Genomic DNA, 20,651 nt, shown 5'->3' with positions numbered 1-20,651 from the left:
TTAATTTCCCCCTCCCAGAGCAAATGCCGTAAATTGCCTTCTGACAGTCTTACTAGCCAACTGAGTGAGCACACTTTCATTCTGCCCAATCAGAAACGCACAACCGAACTATGCGGAAGGCTCACAATAAAACAAACTAACAGGAAAGCATGGACGAGTGCGGGATGATGACATTTGCTGCTTCTGAAGCATTAATAGACAAATTAATATCAAAGAAAAATAGGACATCGGTAATATGGGAATATTTTGATTTCAAAGTCACAGACAATGAACAAAAACAGGATATTTGTAAGAATTGATGCCACAGCAGGAGGAAATACAACAAACAGCACCTAAAAAAGCACCACAGATGGCCATATGAGGAGTGCCCTGCTATGAAACTGAAACTAAATCGCAATTAGTATAGCAAGCAGACAACTGTAGGGTAAAGTACAACTTCAGAGCAACATTTGCTGAGTGTTCTGTATCTTTATAATTACTATTTTTTGTTTGTATAATAAGCTACACTATCTTCCTAATTTGAGTTCAGTTAGTTTAGAGAAAGGTAAGGTCATTTTATTTGTTTACCGTTTTCTCTAGAGAAAAGTTAGTGTTTCCTTTCTGAATATTTAAAAACAAATTTGAATAAACGTTTAAGTAAGTTAGTTGTTAGTTTTTAAACTAATCTTAAAGCAGTAAGAAGCTACAGATTATTGAGATGCAGCTTGACTACAAAATTAAATCGCAAATCAAATCAAAATCGCAGTATTTGTCAAAATCAAATCAAAATTTGCAATTTTAGATATTTTCCCCAAACCGCACAGCCCTAATACTGCATTAGTTAATACCATTTAAAGTAAGGTTTTCTATTTATTTTGAATTATAATAAAAAAACTTGCCAATTACAAAGCCATGGCAACTTTAATGTAATATACTGTAGTTTGGTATATTTACCTTCAGCCCAAGGCTGTCAATAATGATTGGTTTTTGGCACTTCATACAAAAAAGTTTGGGTAGACTAACATAGACACAATGATGCAGTATACACTTAAATGTCATAGATTAAAATATGATCATTATCAGGCTGTTTAAATGACAAAATGTATGTTCTTACACATATTTGCGGATCAGAATATAAAATATTTCATAACATAATTAGAATGTTGGGAATTGGGACAAAACAAAACATGACACATACATAAATCATCAGGGCTGTGGTGTGCCACATGATGAACTTGTCACCATGGAAACTTTAAAGCGATGTGTTCTAATTAGCAGTCATATTAAAAAAGCGAACAGAAGGGGGGCTTAGCAAGAGTATTGAAACTTGCATGTGAAAGGGTTAAATAATAAACTACATATTGAAAGTTGGAATATCTTATTTAAATTCGGATATACCTGCTCGTTGTTACAAATAACAGAAATCATGCAGTCTTATTTTTAGCATCTAGACACTGGTTTCCCCTTTTCTATCTTGTTTGTGGGTCAAAGTTCTTTTGAGGTGGTGGTGTTTTGATGCTGGATTTGTGTTTCCGCAGGTGGGGCTCCTGCTGTTCGTAAGGAGGTGATCAGAAATAAGATCCGTGCCATTGGGAAGATGGCTAGAGTCTTTTCTGTGCTCAGGTCAGTCTGCACACAATTATGTGCATTTAATTAAATATTCAGCATGATGCCTGGGGGATAATTACAGTTATCAAAAAAAAAAAAAAAAAAACATATCCTGTATATAGAACAGGATACACTTCCTCATACAATGAAGTTTTGTTTTATGCCACACACTCACACAGTTTTCTCAGTTAGGATTAATGAGATGGTGTCAGTGAGTCATCATGCGGAATAGCAGCCTAATTATATTAGACATTATTGCAGACGAACAATGCCATAGATAATGGGGGAACAGAGGACATTTTCAAGTCTTTTGTCTTTGCTTTTTAGAACAATATTCACATTAGGCTGGCAACAGTTTCACAATTATCATATATTTTCTCGTTCTTCCTCACCTTGTGCTAATTGACTAAGTCGTTTACACTACTAATCAAACTTTTAGGATCTGGTCATTTTTAAAGCATATTCTGCTCACCAAGGCTGCATATACAGTGCTTAGCATAATTGAGTACAATCCATTTTGAAAATGAAAATTTTTATCCAATTCTCAGTGAATTTAGCCAATGTATTTTGGTTCATTTAAAGAAAACAAATTTACTACACAGATTTATTAACATAATATTTTGTCACCAAACATATTTAGAAATTGAAAGATAATACAATGAAATTTAAGTAAAATATATAAAAAAAATACAACCTGCAAAATTTTAGCAATTTTTTTTCCAATTTTGTTTCTCTTGATTTTTCCTCTTGTTTTTGTTTGTATTTAATATTTTTCTATAACATATACATTTTAGTTAATATACATTTTTTTGGATGGTTATCATCAGTTATTTTGTTAAATAAACTCCAGATCTGGCTTCAGCACTGACTAATCTAATATATATGCACAAATATAATATTGTATAGCTTCCTATTAAAAATATGAATTTAAAAGACAGATTTGTGAGGGGTGTACTTGTATATGCTGAGCACTGTATTTGTGAAATAAAATTACAATGTAAAATGTTGAATGAATCTTAAAAAAATAAGTAAATGCATGTACTTTATAAATTGAAGACAACATTAACTGTTCAAGAGTGAAACTAGGCATGTATAATAAAAACGAAAGGATTTAGGTCAAAGCTGTTATTTTGGAGTTTATTTTCATTAAAGAATCTTTAAAAATAGAAACGTTTTAGTTTCCACAAAAGAAGTCTCAACTTTGATAATTATTAAAGTCATCATAATGACTATGTAAATAAAGCACCAGTAATAATTGAGCATAAAAGAACACCCAATCAGCATATTATGATTTCTGAAGAATAATTTGACATTGACCATGTTTACTTGGACATCAATAATCAAATGATTTGCCTTGACCTGAACGAGGAAATGTGATTAAGGTGTTTACATGAGTGCATAGATCGATTAAAGTCATTGCGTTACCATGCTATCCTTGTTTCCTCTGGAGTTTCATGTAATTTTGGGTATTTCATTGTTATCTGGTCGACTTTAACTGCAGTTCAGCAGTTTCACTTTCATTCAGGAACATTTCATTCATGCCCCCGTGACAAACTGACATATTGGATGCGAGTATGAAGTAAGGACTGATGTTGTAGTAGAATTTGATACAGCACGTCAAATGGAAAAAAAGTAAACTCCACATTTCACGATATGTGTGTCTGTGGTACATTACTGACTCAGTAGGTGCAAAGAATTATGTCAAACAGCCGTGGAACTCTGCGAAAAGTTCTACATGACAGTAATAGTTTGATTGCAGTGTTTACATGTCTTTACTGCACTTCAATAATGCGACTAAAATCGGCATACTCCACATCTCTTAATTCTATTTCTGTTTAGTTCAATTATGACTTTAGTCAGATCAAGGTAATCAAAAATTGCTTTTTACATTGTAATCTTCATCAGAGTGTTGTCTTGATGAAATTAAATATATATTTATAAAGTATTGGTGTCCATGTACTCACTGGAGATAGTAGTAATGATGCCGGAATTCCCCCAAATGCACCAATTTTGACCGCTAGCTCTATAAACACAACACTAATATGGTATGTATGCATGTCTGTTTGTATGTATGTGTATGTGTGTGTGTGGTATATATGAATGTATGTGTGTTGTGCTTCAGGGAAGAAAGTGAGAGTGTACTGACCCTCAAAGGGCTCACCCCAACCGGAACGCTACCTCTAGGAGTGCTGTCTGGAGGCAAGCAGACCCTACAGAATGGTAAGTGTTTGTGCTTTTGTTATAGGAGACAAGTCAGGTGTGTTTTCAGGAGGCTTCTCACATCCAACCTGGATGTTGCTCTAGATCTTCACCACCTCACATGACCCTCATCACTGTCATACTGAAGCAGAAAACAGCAGCATGCAGGAGCTAGAATGAGCTTTGACATGTGAGATAATGATGATGATGATGATGATGATGATGATGATGATGATAGCCTGTTTCTCCAGCAGCAAATTCTGATGAAGACTGTGCTCTTCATCTGCCTTGAGTGGATTTTTCTGGGCTGCACTTTATGCTTAAATCACTTATTAGCAACTGTACAATACACACACCACTTGTCAGTCAGATTCATGTTGGTGGTAAATCTCATGAAAATGGGGTAATTATGTTAAATAAAAGCCTAAAATCAGAAGAGTTCAGGAGTGTCCAAACTCGCTCCTGGAGGGCCGATGTCCTGCATCTTCCTTCAACACACTTGCTCGGAAGTTTTAGTATACCTAGAAAAAGCTTGATTAGCTGGTTCAGGTGTGTTTATTTGGGGTTGGAACTGAAATATGCTGAACTCCGGCCCTTCTGGACTGAGTTTGGGCACCCCTGTTCTAGTTGAAGGAAATTTGGCCAGTTCGAGGAATAAAAGTTTTGCGTTAAGACATTGGGTCTCATTCACTAATAGTTAAGTACGTTTTTATATTTTTGTTAGGCTGCATATACACTGCAGTTCTTCATGGTCAATTCCGATTTTGTGGCTGTATTATATATATATATATATATATATATATATATATATATATATATATATATATATATATATATTTGTTTATTAATTAATTAATTATTATTTTTTATGACCAGCTTACATCATCTTTTAAAAGGGACCTGTATCCGATAGCCTGCATTTACACATCAACGGCAAAGGCGCAATGACCCCCAAAAATAAAATTGCGGGCGCAAACTGACAGCTGATTATAAAAAGCGCTCGTTTCTCCATTCCTGTATTTAATTTTTTTTTTTTTTTTATTCTTTTTGACATATTGTTTTACTTTTCTTTTTTTTTTTTTTGGCCGAAAAGTTCTCATTTTACCATCTTCTTTAAATTTAGGCCTTTTTAAACATGTAGGCATCATAATGCTCATGGCGTGATTTATGTGCAGCAGGTTTATATTAGTTTATATTGGCTACGTGGCTCTCTCTGTCTTTCATTGACTTCATTGACAGGTGAAAATCCGATTTACCTGCTTACACTGCAGACACACGGGCACAGATATGATTCAAACTGGATAAATTTCCACATATGAAGGCCTAAATCTGATTTGAGTAAATCAGAATTGAGTCACTTAAACCATGCAGTGTAAATGCAGCCTTAGTTATTTGCATTATACATGCCCAAATCAGCTAATTTGCCCCTTTCTGCTAGCATTATCATAATGTGAAATACGTTTTTCTTTTTATTCTTTGATTAAAGCATACAAGATATAGTTAGGAAGCAGATAAATCAGTGGGTAGATGGACGGATGAATAGATTGATTTGATTTAGGGAAATAACTTTTATGCTCATCAAAACTTATCATAAATCATTAATAAAGAAATAAAAACAGTATTAAATGGTATTACAATTTAAAATAGTTTTCCATTTTAATATATTTTGTACTCTAACTTAACTTACTACTTAAACGTACTTCTGTAACACTTTTTAGTGTTAGTAATGTAGTTACTATCATGAAAAAAAAACATTGTTTATTACAATATTTATTCAGCTTTGTAAGCATTCATTTATGAATATATAGTTCATTGGTGGTTCATATTGAGTCACGGTGAGGATTAACTGATGTTAACAAACATCACTTTGGATTTCAATAATGCATTAGTAAATGTTGAACTATGATTAAGTAATTCTGTACAAGTATAGTTTGTTATCCTTTCATGTTTGTAAATGTATTAACCAATATTAACTAATGAAACCTTATTGTAAAGTGTAACCTATACAATTAAATCATGCATTCATTTTAGTTCACCTTGATTTTAGCATTAACAATTATTAGTCATAATACACATTTATTTAATGGGACTAAGCTAATATGAACAGTTGAGCTGCTGCATGTTTATTAACAGACATCAACAAATATTAATAAAAACTGTAGCAGATGCATTGCTCATTATTATTTCATTGACTTTTGGTAACTACTAGACCTTAAGCCGTGGTCACACTGCTATTTTTTCGCCGCGCAGACTTCCATTCATATGCAAGCAAATGCGGCAGACCGGAAACGCAATCTTGTGTGACAGGTGTCACATGTCGATGTGGTGCAAAGTTCAAGCATGGTGAACTCTGAACTCTGACCAACAGATCAAAATATGTGACCTCCCTGTATATAAACGTCAAATATGGAACAATCGTTTACTTTATCGATGTCCAGTTATCTTGTTTTCTTGGCTTCATCGTAAAGTGTTAGCAAAACGTCTTCCTGACCTCAAACTTTTTTCTTTATTTTGACATTACCTTAAGAACAATTGGCATATCCATTGATTGATGTGATGAAAAGTGGTTTATTTTCACAGAAATCATAAAGAAAAAACTTAATGATTTTTAAAAATAGGCCTTCATTTTCTTTCAATAAAAAACATATTATCATCATCATCATCTCAATAATACAAACATCACATTAGAGCTTATTTTCAAGCTCTGTGAACACCTGTTCCATCCTGCTGTCCACACATGAACTAATGCAATGTTTACACTGCCTATTTGCCTGTTTGCTGTACAAATCCCTGCCCTTGTAGGCTCCCATTCAGCCATGCGATAGAGCACCTGCACCACCCAGAAGCTGCATCACGACTGACCTGTCCAGCACTAAAGGCCATTAAAGGCCAATAGAGCAGGAAACCAATGAGTAGTGATGGAGCGAGGGGAGGGGGGGGGATCAGAGGCAGACTGTGGGTGGATGTCACTGTTTGAAGTACATCTAGAAAATCCAGTGACCTTTAAGAGGCCCGATTCATTGTCTGCGCGGGTCAGACGTCAAGCCAGTTGTGCCCGCAAAACAGAGAGGAATATCAAAGAAACTGTTAGCCTGTGCTTCAGACGGGGATGTAGGGCAATATTAGGGTAGGGTATTATTTCTGTGAATATATATATATATATATATATATATATATATATATATATATATATATATATATATACTGAATATATATAATCTGAGAAAGTTATGATAGTAGATGCTGGTTGATTTGCTGTATGACTGCCAGCTTCTTACATAGGTTGATAGATCTGGTTAGATTCGTTTTTAATGGATTACTCTTTCTGAATGATCTTAAAAACTACCAACTACTATTCATTATATATTAATAATAATGCAATGTTTAATTTAGTAGTGAAAATTAATCCTTAACAAAGCGTGAAAATATAGTTGTGTAGCACATTATATAAGCGAAGAAGGCAGCGTTTGTTACTGTACTCATAAACTGCTTAATAATGTTGATTAATGTTCAGTTAACATTTAATAAATGATGGACTAACTATTTGCACACTAGGCATGGAACTGAATAAGTTTCTGATGGTATGATAGCCCTGGATAAAAATATTATATTAGTTTCACAGTGTAACGGAATTGTGATTAATGCTCAAAAATATATTCTTTTTTTTAATGTCTGGATAAAAAACAAGTTTCCCCTCATTATATTTTAGAAAACTCTAATATTTTAGAATTGTAAACATGTCCGGCTAAATAATAATAATAAAAAAAAAATCATTGACTTCTACTGTCTTCATTAGTTTCAAAAACACAGATTTCTTTAGAACACATTTAAAAAAAAAATTTACATATACCGCAGGAACGATATAGCAGAACATTTTAGTGATTTTAAAACCTTGACATTTCCAAACCACAGTAAACCTTGAAACCGGTAATCGTCCCATGCCTATTTCACATGTGCAATAAATAGTTCATTGGTCATTTTTAAACTAAGCTGTAATTTCTTTCCTCGCTATCATAAAAATGAAAATAGGATTAATTTAAAAATGCTTCTTTTATAAAGATAATTAAGATATTTATAAACCATTTTGTCAAAAAGTTCAACCTTATAAACCCTCTTCCATTCTTTTCAATGATAGTTTGTGTAATTGTGTGATGGCTTTATATTTAGATTATTAAATAATTGATTGAGTTAAATATATATTCACTATTCTCTCTGATTTGAGTGTGCATCCAGTGTCGTTATTTCTCAAAATCAAATTCAACTCGAATACATGTGATCTAATCCTAATATAAAAGAAAAAGAGAAATGGCAGATTTTGCACCTAGGTTACAACAATATGCATTAATTTGTGTAGCTTATTGTATATTTTTAGTGAATTCAGATATTCATATTATATTGTTAAATATTTATTTTTAAAAACAAAAACAGCGAGAAATCATTTTGTATTATTTGTCCCCCCAAAAAAAATAATTAAAAAAGAATAAATATTCATACCAAGCAAGAGATTTTGTTCTGTTTGTTACCAAATACTACAATAATCATGACAAATTAATCATGACATACAGTTCAAAAAGCCAAACAGGACAGATGCGCATCATGTTCTTGTTGAAATTGTTTGTGAGAGAGTGATCTGATGCTTGCTATTGACACCGGAGTCTGAATTTACTCAGTGGTTTATTTGATGGTGATCTAGTCCACTCAACCGCTATGCACATAATGAATGAGTGAATGCTTTCAGACACCGCGTCTGATTCTAATGAACTAACTGCTCTTTTTCTCTCCCTGACTTATATGTGCTCTGTTTTTCTACTGTAAATTCTTTAACTTGGTGGGGGTTTTCAATCTTTTAGATGCCACAGACCCTCACATATGACCATTCATGATCAAGTGACCCCATCCTAAAATGTAAAAGGCATCATTATGTTTTTTTTTTTTTTTAAGAAGAGTCTTATTTATACTGCAAAAAATAATTTAAATTGGGTCTAAAAAGCATTTGCACTACAAGTTACATCAATATATTTTAAAAAAATAATCACAGTATTGAATTTATTTACTTATTTGTTATCAAAAGCTTTTATTTGTTTGTTTATCCTATTTGGTTGATTAATTTTATTAAAATGTTTGATTATTTCATGTATTTTATAAGTGTTACTTATTGATCGATTGATTGCTTTTTCTCCAAAGATTTCCACTGAACCCCCCAGCACTGCCTTGCAGCCCCTTGGGGGTCCCTAATCCCCCCAGTTTGAAAACCCCTTGCTTTGACTACTAATATTAATGCATTGCTATGGTGTATGGGTTAATATGCATGCAAAGTAATGTAATGACACTGATATAACTTGTCTCTCCGTTCATTTTGGGCTACTTCCTGCTGTGCTTGCTAATACAGCCACCATAGAAGCAAAGGAGGGTCGAGGTATGCCTGCAGCAACGTTGTGTCAAATCCTGCTCATATCAGCTGTGCTCTTCACCCCTGTCTTGCTGTTCACCTCAGTGTGTGTGTGTGTGTGTGTGTGTCTGACTAATCATGGAAAATCTGTATTCTTGCACCACCTTTTTTTTTGTGAGATTGTAATTGAAACCAGCCTCACACATATTATTTCTTTCCCTGATTTTTTTGTTTGTATTTTTTTTTTATAAATAACCCTAAAATGGCCCCAGAACTGCATTTTTAAAGTCCTCCTGAAATCAAAGTTAGTTTTGGGAAGTTGGTGGTATTAATCCTAGTCTGAAGGTTATCAATAAGCTGTTGTGCTCCTGCATGGTAACAAAATTCATATTTCAGATTTGTGTGTTCAAAACCATTAATAGGAATTAACATTTTTATGACATATCATTGTGTTTAATTTTTCTGACCAATAAAATGCTCTTTAGTATCTAAAGTATTCACTTCCCTATAATGTGATCGCTTATTCAAATGCATTACTAATACTGTGGTTGTTATGTGCCTTATGCACTTTAGCTCACCGACTCTGACTGGCTAAGCTGTGATGTTAGCAAAATGCTATTGACTATTTTTTAAAAGGGGAGGGGCTACTCTTGCTGCATGCCAATTCACATACTATCCATGCAAGTATTTGATAACAGAATTAGTTAGGCATACGATTCAATTGGAGGTGCAGATGTGAGTAAGAAGTGTTTCCAAGCTATAAACATGGCAGAAACATGAGGCTGACAGTCAAGTGCAAAGTCTTTGAATAGATGTTTGAATGATTGTTAATTAATATCTGACCTACTGGAAAATATTTGTTTATGTTTTCATCTGCAACTACGTGAACCTTTTATTAAGTCCTGTATGGTCATTAACGTTTGAATGCATAATTATGCTAACACCTGAGGAGATTTCTCTGCATGAAAGAAAAGCGAATGGCAGATTAACCTGCTGTGGCTTCTTCAGTATGGTAGGAAATGAAAGTTTATGTGAAATCAGGATTTACTATGTTTATTTTGCTAGCGCACATTTGCTGTTTCCACCCAAAAATGTGAACTACATTTACGAGCAAAACTGGAATATTGCATAAAAGACATGCGAATAAAGCGGTGTTCCCAGCAAGCATTTTTGTTTCTAAAAGATGTCTAATAGATAGGCCAATAGGCCAAAACTAGACTAGTCATCAAATAAACAGACATGAATGACTACACATATAAAGTCTGTCTATTTGACCACTAGTCTAGTTTTAGGCTATTCTTATATGTCTATTAGATTTTCACTGACTATTGATGTCAGTTTGATGCTTCAGACACAAAATTCTTAACCACGCCCCTCTTATCCTTAGTTTTCTACAAGTGAATGATGTGTACAAAGAAAACCCCGCCCCCTACTCAGTATTAAGTTTCCGTTGAAAGTACATCAACATACAACAACAAAGTCCTAGCAACCTCTGGTTCATACTGATTTTAACATAAACCAAAAGCTCCAACCATATTTTTTTCATATTGTGACGCAGCTCCTAGAGCAGTGGTGCTCAACCCTCTTCCTGAAGATCGACCTTCCTGCAAGGTTCAGCTCCAACCCTGATCAAACACACCTAAAGCAATTAATTAGGTTCTGAATAGCACTTGAAAATTACAGGCAGGTGTGTTTGAAATGGGTTGCAACTGAAATCTGCAGGAAGGTCGATCGCCAGGAACAGGCTTGGTCACGCCTGTCCTAGAGTAATATTAAATGAGCAAACAGTGGGCGTGGCGCGTAGTTTTTCTACTGCGAGCCGATTAGATGTAGTAAATTTGGTGTTTTATTTAGAAAGCTGGGGAAAAGGGTTTTAGAAGTGTTCTTACAACCTAACAGACTCCTCCTTCTCACCATTTCTGTGTGTGGTCAAAATGGACCGTTGGAGTGGCATGGTTATGTAGGTTAACCAAAACCAAATACCTAGGACGTGTAATCTGACAATTTAACTGAAAAAAGGTTGTTGCTAGATCAGATATGGTTGTGGCCCAAAGTTAACTAGAATTATTTATTAAGTGGTACCGAGTATCATTTATTTATTAAATTACCTAGTAAATTGTATATTATTAACACCTATTTCCACCCCAACAGTCATAGTAATGTAAAAATAGTAATTAATTTTATACAGTGTTACGAAAATAATGCTATTGCCCTTATTCTTCAACGCGGAATTGTGCTAATTTCTGCGATTGTTTTAGAACTTCCGATTCAGTTGACTAGGAATAGTAAACGACAGAAAAATAGTTAATTGCAGAAACAGCACTACTTGCTCTACAAACTAGTGTTTCCATGATTACACAAACAGCAGAATCATTTAATAAGAACATGTCAGTTTGCGACATCAAGCAGCATAACAAGCTGTTTTTAACGTTTAAAAATCAATAGAAGTTAATGAGACTGGAAGTCACGAGCCAAAAAGATTTATACACAAAGAATAAGGTGAATATCGATGTACGGATCCAAAGCTGTATCGTATATAGACTTTACCCGGGAAAAAAACAGCAAGTGCATTTTTATATTTCAATCAAAAATTACTAAGGGAAACATTTTTTTGTTGTTGTTGTTCACCACAAAACTAGCAATCTGAGCTAACAAAATCACATAGTTAGTTTTGATTTAATTTGTATTTTAAGTAAAAAAAAAAATTATGTACTTTTAGTCAAGATATACAAATAAACTTAATGAAAAGATAATAAATAAAATGAATATGAAATAAAATGAAAAGATGACTAAGGCACACAAGTTTGTTAAGGAGGTAGTACATTCCAAAGTTTGCTTAGTCTTGTTACACACTAAGAAGTATACTTTTTTTTAATCAAAGAAGTACATACTTTTAAGGCCTATTAGTAGGTGAATTGGGACACTGCATTTAAATCCCACCTGTTCTTTATGTTTTAATGTACATTAAAAAGTTGTGCATTTCAACTCAGGTGACCTTTACTGATAATTGATTGACACAGACGCCTCAGACTGTCCATGCAGGAATGAGACTTCCAGCCCCGGCTCTGCTCCTCCTCATTAATTAGCTGTTTCCTGTTGACCGGAGGGGTTTGCTGGTTAGTTGCGGGCCCTGGCTAGAGCGTGCTAATTCCCCTGCTGCCGTGTGATTGGCGGAGAGGCCGAGTATTTTCAGATTCTAATCTCGTTACGACTCTGCACTGCTAAGACTGTCTGTTCTTGTTCACGCGTAACACTCTTGCCTGAGGCCTCTCGCCTGCTGCTGTAATGTACTGAGGCTCTGGGCTACTCTGCAAACAAACACAAACGCACACGCCGGCAAGAACCGTTAAGTGTGCCAGAGCAAGACACTCTTGCTGTCGAGTCGCTGACCCGAATTCTGAGTTCAGCTGCATCTCTGTTTTTTTTTTTTTTTTTTGAATGGGCTTCTAGTGTTTGCTCTGTCAGCTGGAACCGGGCATGATTCACCTTGGCGGTTGCCTGGTGTTTTCAAGAATGCCAAAGGACATAATAAGCCTGTTCAGTTGTGCAAGAATCAGCTTTCCTGTTTGTGCATGTTGTTCGGTTGAATGTGTGTTCAGTTTGAGCTCTTTTAGACGTTTCATGTGAGTGATATGTGTGATGGGGTAATCCATCAGTCTCCTTTTTTTTTCTTTTTTTTTTCTTTCTTTCTTTCTTCATTTCACACTCTCTGAACAAAAGGTACAAAAGCTGGGATGGTAACACTTCAAGTGGTACTGATATGTATCATGTAGGTGTTAAAATGTTCAGTTTAGATACAAGAATGTACCATTAAGATGGAAACATCCATAGGTTAATAGGGTACAAATGTGTGCCACACCAATGACAAATTTTGTGCCTTTTTTCTGATCGAAGAGTGATGTAAATTAAAAGCACAATTTATTATTCATTTCTTAAAAAAAAAAAAAATAAAAATATATATATATATATATATATATATATATATATATATATATATATATATATATATATATATATATATATATATATATATATATTCGAAGAGTTCAGATGCAAAAACCTTTAAATGCAATCTGAAATGTTCCTTTAAAATAAGCATTTTTATTAGGCTCCTGTGTGAAGGTTTAGTAATATCACTTTCATGGCAAAGAATAAGTCCTTTTCGTGGTCTTCAAAGTGGAATAACTCAACATAAACAAAGGAGGCTGATAAAAATGTTAGTTTTCAATAGAAATTTTAGACGGCATTTAGAGGTTTTTGCATCTGAACTCTTCATATGTACATGAATAATAAATATAAATATTTTGATATCTAAATAAATCTCAATTGATTCAATAAATTGCAACTTTTTTTTCCCACAGATGGTTTTTATTGTTTAGTTTTTGTTAAACATTTTGTGGTGTTTTTATTTGTTTGTATGTCTATTATTTGTATGATTCACTGCTGTATTTGTTTACTGCACAATACTTTTCCAAAGTTAGAGATCGACACCTTTTTTATTGTTGATTTTTATTTATTTATTTTTGTGCAAGAAATTAGTAACTTTAATTATCAAGAAAATGCTAAACTGATTAAAGCTGATGTAAAGCAATTCATTCAAATCCATTTTGGAAAAAATAATAAAGGGGTCACAAACGACTTTTTTCTTGTTTTGTTCTGGTATAAAGTGTTACAATGTTGCAATGTCCTGCAATAGTGAACACCCAACAAAAAACACCTACTCATACTTGAGTGGTGTGACATTACTGTCAGCTCCAATGTAGTTTTTTGTCTTTAACATTTTCCTATTATTTTAGAGCATTTTGCAAATACGGTTTCGAATTGTGACTTTGTTAACAAATCTGAGGTAAAATTCATCTTAAAAAGACCTAAGTTCTTACTGACATGGTCTGAAACTTCATTAACCTTTTAACTGCCTGATCTACCAAATGGTTGACCATATTTTGACTGTTTTAAATAATGACTGTTAAAGTCATTTAAAGAATGACTGTTTGAAATAATGGTTTTGCACTACACAGCATTGTTGGTTTACAAAAACAAACAAGCATAATGTTGCTCTGCTACACTTGACTTTGGTTTTTTAGTTAAAAATAAATAAATAAAGGTCATTTAGTATTTAAAAGTGTTTTATTTTGAAAATTTTTTAAATAAATTGGTTTTACACTTTATATCCTTAGATTTTCACATTATATTTAATAAGTATTTTTACCATAAACCAACATATCAACCATTTGGTAGAGGCTAATATTTTATAAATTGTGACATGCTGAAAAAAAAATGCATTGATTGTGTAAACCAGTGACATTAGAAGCTTAGAAGTGTAATCCGATTTTTTTTTTTCTTGGCTTTTTTCAGCTTTTTTTAATACTATTTTGAGTACTCCAACTTACTCAATCACCTGTTGACAGGGAATTTAGAATTTTCAGTTCATGACCCCTTTAAGCTACAGCGATTTTCAGCAATGATATTAAGCTTAGTAGTTCTGAGCACTGATACAATCACATTTTAAAATAGTGAAAACATTTTTGATTAGAAAATTAGCAATAAGCGTCATGCACATTTGCCTAACTATCTCGTTTTCCGTGTTATTTTTTCCTCCGGTAGCCATCCAAGGCTTCTCTCCAACACGGAAAATCCGCAACTTCGAAGAAGCTCGTGGCCTGGACCGAATAAACGAACGAATGCCGCCTCGGAAGGACGGCCAGAAACCTGACGGTACCACAGTTAACGCTGCCAACGAGAAGAACGGCACTGACGGGAATGTGTAAGGGGAGATTTTGCACTTTTCCTCTCCTCCATAGGATTTTCTCTTTTTCTGCCACGTTCTCCATGAGACAGACCCTTCAACTGCCGGATCCTGCAGAGGAGATGTGGCCTGGGATGTGGAGAGGAATCATTCCACAATCAGAGAGAGAGAGAGAGAAAACACTTATAACTAAGTACAAACATGAGATTTTATTTATTAAATGAAGCGTATTAGATGTACTTGAGATAGCAACATTTTAAAAACGAGTGAACATTGGAAGTGCAAAAAGAAAAAAAAAACAGGTATACAGTCACAATGTGTCAACCTTTAAACCGCAACTACAGTTCATAACTTGAGAATGGAGTTTAAGATGCTTTGAAATCTAGTTAATCCCAGTTTTTATTATTATATGTCATGATGTATTTGGCAAGGGATGGTTTGGTTGAATATATTGATGCATGTTTATCAATAAATATGTCTGTAAGGGATTTATTAGCGCAAAACAAACCTAAGGGAAAGACGTTATACTGCAAGTTCAATTGAAACTATTTTATATCTATAAAAAAGTAAAACTCTTTTAATATTACTCAGTTTCAAGCTAAATTTTGACTAAATATTAGCTGCTTCCGTGTTTTTTGTTTTTCCATAGCATTTATAAATGTCTTTTTTTCGAAATACAGCACTCGAGTCTTGCCAGATGTAAGTAGCCATAACATTGATCTTAAATAGAAGTTGTTTGATTCTATTTGTGAGTGGGGAAAGGACTAAAAAACAAAGCAAGTCTTATGAAATCACTGTCACAATCACAAAACGTAACTTCTGCATCTCTTTTGGAAGTTATTTTTGGGTTTTCAGAGCTGTCATTTGACAAGCCTTCAAGAAGAGACTCTTTTTTTTCCCTCAATTCGTTTTTGCCTGTTTCTTAAAATGCTAGACGAGATTGGCATGCAAACTGTTTTATTTGTTAATATCTATATATACAGTTGAATCTGTTAGTATGCCTATAAGCTCTTGTACACATGTAACAGCCAATGTGGGATGTGTGAAGTTGCTTTGATTGACTTAAAAGCCAAAGTCTTCTCTCTCTTTTTTTTTTTTTTTTTTTTTTTTTTTTTTTTTTTTTTTTTGTGTTGTGATAAGTTATTTGCCAGAGCTCTAACCGACCCCATTTTAGGATAGGGCGGGAAGGTAATGGGGAAAACAATTGCACTAAATGCAAGTGGTTGTACATAGAGAACACCTAATACATAACGTCGAAGCAGGAAGTCTTATTTCTTAAAAGAATGTTCTCCAGACTGTCATTTACTGCAAAAGTATTCAGCTTCCACTGAGAAAATGCTCGTACAGATTATATCAATTTTATCTGGTTTGCGCTTGAGACGTTAACAAAGCATGCCGAGTTTGATAAATGTGTTTGAGCTGTAACACTACGTGAGGTATTGTGGAAGGGATTTATTTGTTTCTCTTTTTTTGTGTGGCTGCTGCTTGTTTAGAGGAAGTTGTGGTTTGTCTCCACCTAACGTCCAGATACAGAATTTCAAGAGATTATAAAGAAACTGCATTTCAATGCGATGTTTTAGTTGATTTTTTTAGCTAGAGCAGCGGCTTTAGTCATGGTGTTGAATGTCTGATGCTATGCACACGAGCAACCCACCACATTTATCAGGTCATTTGTGTGGAAGCATTTAAAAATTTTGTAAAATGTGTTTTATTTTGACTTTTGTTTTTAATACAAGACCGGTTCTTTATATGAGACTCATTTTACAGCACTATTTCAGTACTAAAGCATTTAAATCTAATGATATGGCCAATATGTTGTGCTCCTCTTTAGGTGTATGAATTCACAGCTTTTAACAGAAATAAATATGTGATTCCAGTGCAACCTTTTGACATACAGCATTTCCTGAAGTGTTTGTGTGTGTGCGTGTGTGTGTGTGTGTTTTGCAGGATTAAATCAGTGCAGTATGTCTGTGAGCGCTAAAGGGAAAATTTGCTACATTTATTTGCATGTATTTTAACTGATTCCAGTGAGCGGACTGAAATGAAGCAGCTGAGCTGGGATCAGTTTACGGTTTTCCTTGAATGGTTTAACAGGGTGTGGCCTGCTTGTTGTTTAATGGCAACCTTAAGTTCTAGAGGAGGGAAGGGGAAGTTTGAATCTCTTAAGTTTCTGTTTTGCATTCAGCCTGAGTGTTAAAGAGCTGAAATGTTGAGTATTAAGCCTTCGCAGGCTCAGAGACTCAATTAAGTCCCTGGCACACATCTGTGGGAATGTATAGAGATGTTGTTTATGCACATTAATAGCATAATTATAATTACAATATGGGGATTTCATTGAACAATCCCTTCGTCAAGTACTTGTAATGCGAGGCCACCATAAATTCTTGATATTCTGTAGATGTATCAGTTAAGAAAACAAATAAAAACTGAAATACTGTGGACCTCATGCTTGGTCATATTTTCTTTGGAAAAATTCACCATTCACTTGAATGATTTAACAAGCAAATACATTTCTATACAGTAGTCGAGAGAGCTTAATGTGCCGCATTTTTAAAAAACGCATGCAAATTACAAAAAAACACCAGCAAATTAAAAAAAAAGATCTTCATCACTTTGACAGCACACTCTGTTCACCTGTGGTAATTTCAGTTGATTGGACATGATTTGAAAAGCCATACACCTGTCTATATAAGGTCCCAGGGTTAACAGTGCATGTCAAAGCACAAACCAAGCATGAAGACAAAGGAATCGTCTGTAGATCTCCGAGACAGGATTGTCTCGAGGCTCAAGGCTGGGGAAGTTTACAGAAAAAATTCTGCTGCTCCAAAAGTTCTAATGAGCACAGTGGCCTCCATCATAAGTGGAAGATGTTTGGAACCACCAGGACTCTTCCTAGAGTTGGCCAACCATCTAAGCTGAGTGATCGGTGTAGAAAGGCCTTAGCCAGGGAGGTGATCAATAACCTGATGGTCACTCTGTCTGAGCTCCAGGGTTCTTCTGTGGAGAGAGGAGAACCTTACAGAAGAACAACCATGTGCAGCAATTCACTAATCAGGCCTGTATGGTAGAGTGGCCAGACGGAAGACACTCCCTGCTTGGAATTTGCCAAAAGGCGCCTGAAGGACTCTCAAAACATAAGAAACAAAATTCTTTGGTCTTTTGAGATAAAAAAAAATTGAACTGAATGGAGTGAATGCCAGGCTTTATGTTTGGAGAAAACCAGGCACCACTTATCACCAAGCAGGACAATGACCCAAAGCACACCACCAAAATATCAATGGAGTGGCTTCAGAACAACTCTGTGAATGTCCTTGATTGGCCCAGCCAGAGCCCAGACCTAAATCCTATTGAACATCTCTGGAGAGATCTGAAAATGGCTGTATACCGTCGCTTTCCATCTAACCTGATAGAGCTTGAAAGGTACTGCAAAGAGGAATGGGCAAAACCTCCCAAAGACTGAAGCTTGTGGCATCATATTCAAAAAGACTTAAGGATTAATTAATAATTGCTGCCAAAGGGTAATCAACAAAGTATTTAGCAAAGGCTGTGAATACTTGCGTACATGTGATTTTTCAGTTTTTTTTTTTAAATAAATTTGAAACAATTTCAATTTTTTTTAATTATTATTATTATTTTTTTGGTCATTATGGGGTATTGTGTGTCGAATTTTAAGGAAATAAATGACTTTAATAAATTTTGGAATAAGGCTGTGACAAAAAAAAAAAATGAAGAGCTATGAACACTTTCTGGATGCACAATGCACTGCATTTTCCTCATAATGCAAACAGCACATTTTATTAATTTGTTTGCGTTGTGAGAAAATGCAGCATGTTTTTTATGTTTATGCATTGTGAGGATTCGCAAGACTTGTGCTGTTAAACCGATGAAAATCTTCCCTAAAGATCTCTTCTTAAATTGCAGCATGTTAAGCTCTCCTGGCCACTGTATTTCTATTATGTATTAATGTTGCATTCACAGTACAGCAGGTTTTAATACATACAAAACAGACATTTTTGTGTGTTTTAAGCTTTTATATTTGATAATATCTGTTGAAAGTGCATCATAAAAAGTGTTACAAAGTACAGTATTGCTTGAGCTGCTTGTTGACACTGCATAAAAAAGTAGAAAAGAATTTCATCAGTGGAAAGTAGTAATTTTACAGAAACAATGTAAAGACTTAAGCTTAGTAATTTTGTCTCCGTAAAAAGTATTGCCTTAGAACTGATGAGCAAATCATTTAAAAATCATTACGATACAAAATATGCGCAATTTACACAAAAAAGGCTGTACAAATAAATAAAATTTTATTCATAAAAGTTCCAGTTAAAAACAAGCATGACATTCATTGATTCAATAATAGTTTACACACTATAAGTTGCATTTCTTTGTGCTAAGCATTTGGCTTTTTTCACAGTAGGATCTTGAGTGACGCCAGCGCCCGCCGGTCACACTCTGGATGTTTGACAGGTGCTCCATATCACACTCTTGGAGGAGGTGGTCTAAGAGCCTAAAAGGGGGAGAATTAACAGTGTCAGAAGACCTGATAACTATATATTTCAAATGTTTTAGTTACTTGAGAGAGGTGAATGTAGAGTACAGATCACCCAAAACATTTCAATTTACCTTTTATTATCTAAGCTTAAAATAAACGATAATCAAGGATATGATATTTTGAGGCTTTCAAATCTGAAGGCAAATATAAATCATTTTGATGATACTGATTTCTAATAAGGTGAATAACTTGTGTTTAATTACCACTGAAGCGTCATTATTTGACTCATGTTTTAAGTGTTACAATTGCCCACCTAAATTGAAGCTGTGAAACACTGCTTTATTTTATTTAAAATCAACATTATATTAGTGAAAGTATATCAACCATATCAATCGACTACCATTTTGTTTATATTGTAGAAATAGATGACTTAAGGAGGTGGGAAATGCAATCGCCTTTAGTTTTTGCTATGTAGCGAAACGGGAACGAAATGCCGCGAAAAGTGTTTCCACATGTGACGGAACATCATAGGGCACAATTAAACGGAGTTCAAACGTCATGACAAAACTGAAGACCGAATAGTTAGACGACAAAGTACTCTGACAGTGTGATAGACGGGGAAGTATGGTATATCGAATGATAGCTTTTATCACAACATTTTACATGCTGTTCACGACGACGATATACGACATACAATAAATTAAAAAAAGAAAGAAAACTTGGTCTCAATATGACGTGCAATTAGCAGGTAAGTCAGCAAACTAATCTGATCTTGTAATATTATACGCGACTTGTCTTTTATTGCAAAATATGCAGAAAGCTCGAAGCTATACTCTCAAATAAACAAAAAACGAAGAAAAGACAGCTGCTTTGGGGTAGTTCACCATACATCTATACACTCGTTCGCCCTCGTTCCAGATATTTAAGTAAAAAATTAGAGAGATTTATATTTATCTAACAGTCTACTAGTCTTTTAATTTTCATTTTAGACATCGAGTGAACTATGTTTAAACACAGTCATTAAACGTGTTACTTGTGTCTTATGTGTCTTGGATTGGACCAAGGCAAACTCTGAAGTTTTGTTGGAACAACATGAGAAGGTGAGTAATACATTTTTGCTTTTGGGTGAACTATCCAATTAAATATTGAGCTGTGCTACCTGTCGTGCAGCCATGAATTCATTATGTGGAGCGTGCACTGAGTAGGGTGGAGGTGGAGGGGGTGCTGAGGGCTTGATT

The 20,651-nt window shown here is 34.5% G+C and overlaps 1 protein-coding gene across 2 annotated transcripts in view; it reads left to right on the top strand.

Moving 5' to 3' along the window:
* Nucleotides 1-17,362, top strand: part of ppp3cca (protein phosphatase 3, catalytic subunit, gamma isozyme, a) — a 72,070-nt gene extending 54,708 nt beyond the window's left edge. The window contains exons 11-14 of one of the 2 annotated variants that reach the window (XM_005171876.6): nucleotides 1,518-1,602; nucleotides 3,710-3,807; nucleotides 9,176-9,202; nucleotides 14,780-17,362. In XM_005171876.6, coding sequence (XP_005171933.1) covers nucleotides 1,518-1,602; nucleotides 3,710-3,807; nucleotides 9,176-9,202; nucleotides 14,780-14,943 — 374 coding nt within the window. In that variant the 3' untranslated portion in view covers nucleotides 14,944-17,362. The remainder of the gene's footprint in view (nucleotides 1-1,517; nucleotides 1,603-3,709; nucleotides 3,808-9,175; nucleotides 9,203-14,779) is intronic. The other variant, NM_001166628.1, reaches the window with a different exon arrangement.
* Nucleotides 17,363-20,651: the final 3,289 nt, after the last annotated feature.

This window comes from Danio rerio, chromosome 5 (genome assembly GCF_049306965.1).
Source record: "Danio rerio strain Tuebingen ecotype United States chromosome 5, GRCz12tu, whole genome shotgun sequence".
Classification (NCBI taxonomy): Eukaryota; Metazoa; Chordata; class Actinopteri; order Cypriniformes; family Danionidae; genus Danio; species Danio rerio.
The sequence above is the reverse complement of the archived record's forward strand: the minus strand, read 5'-3'. Positions and strand labels throughout refer to the sequence as shown.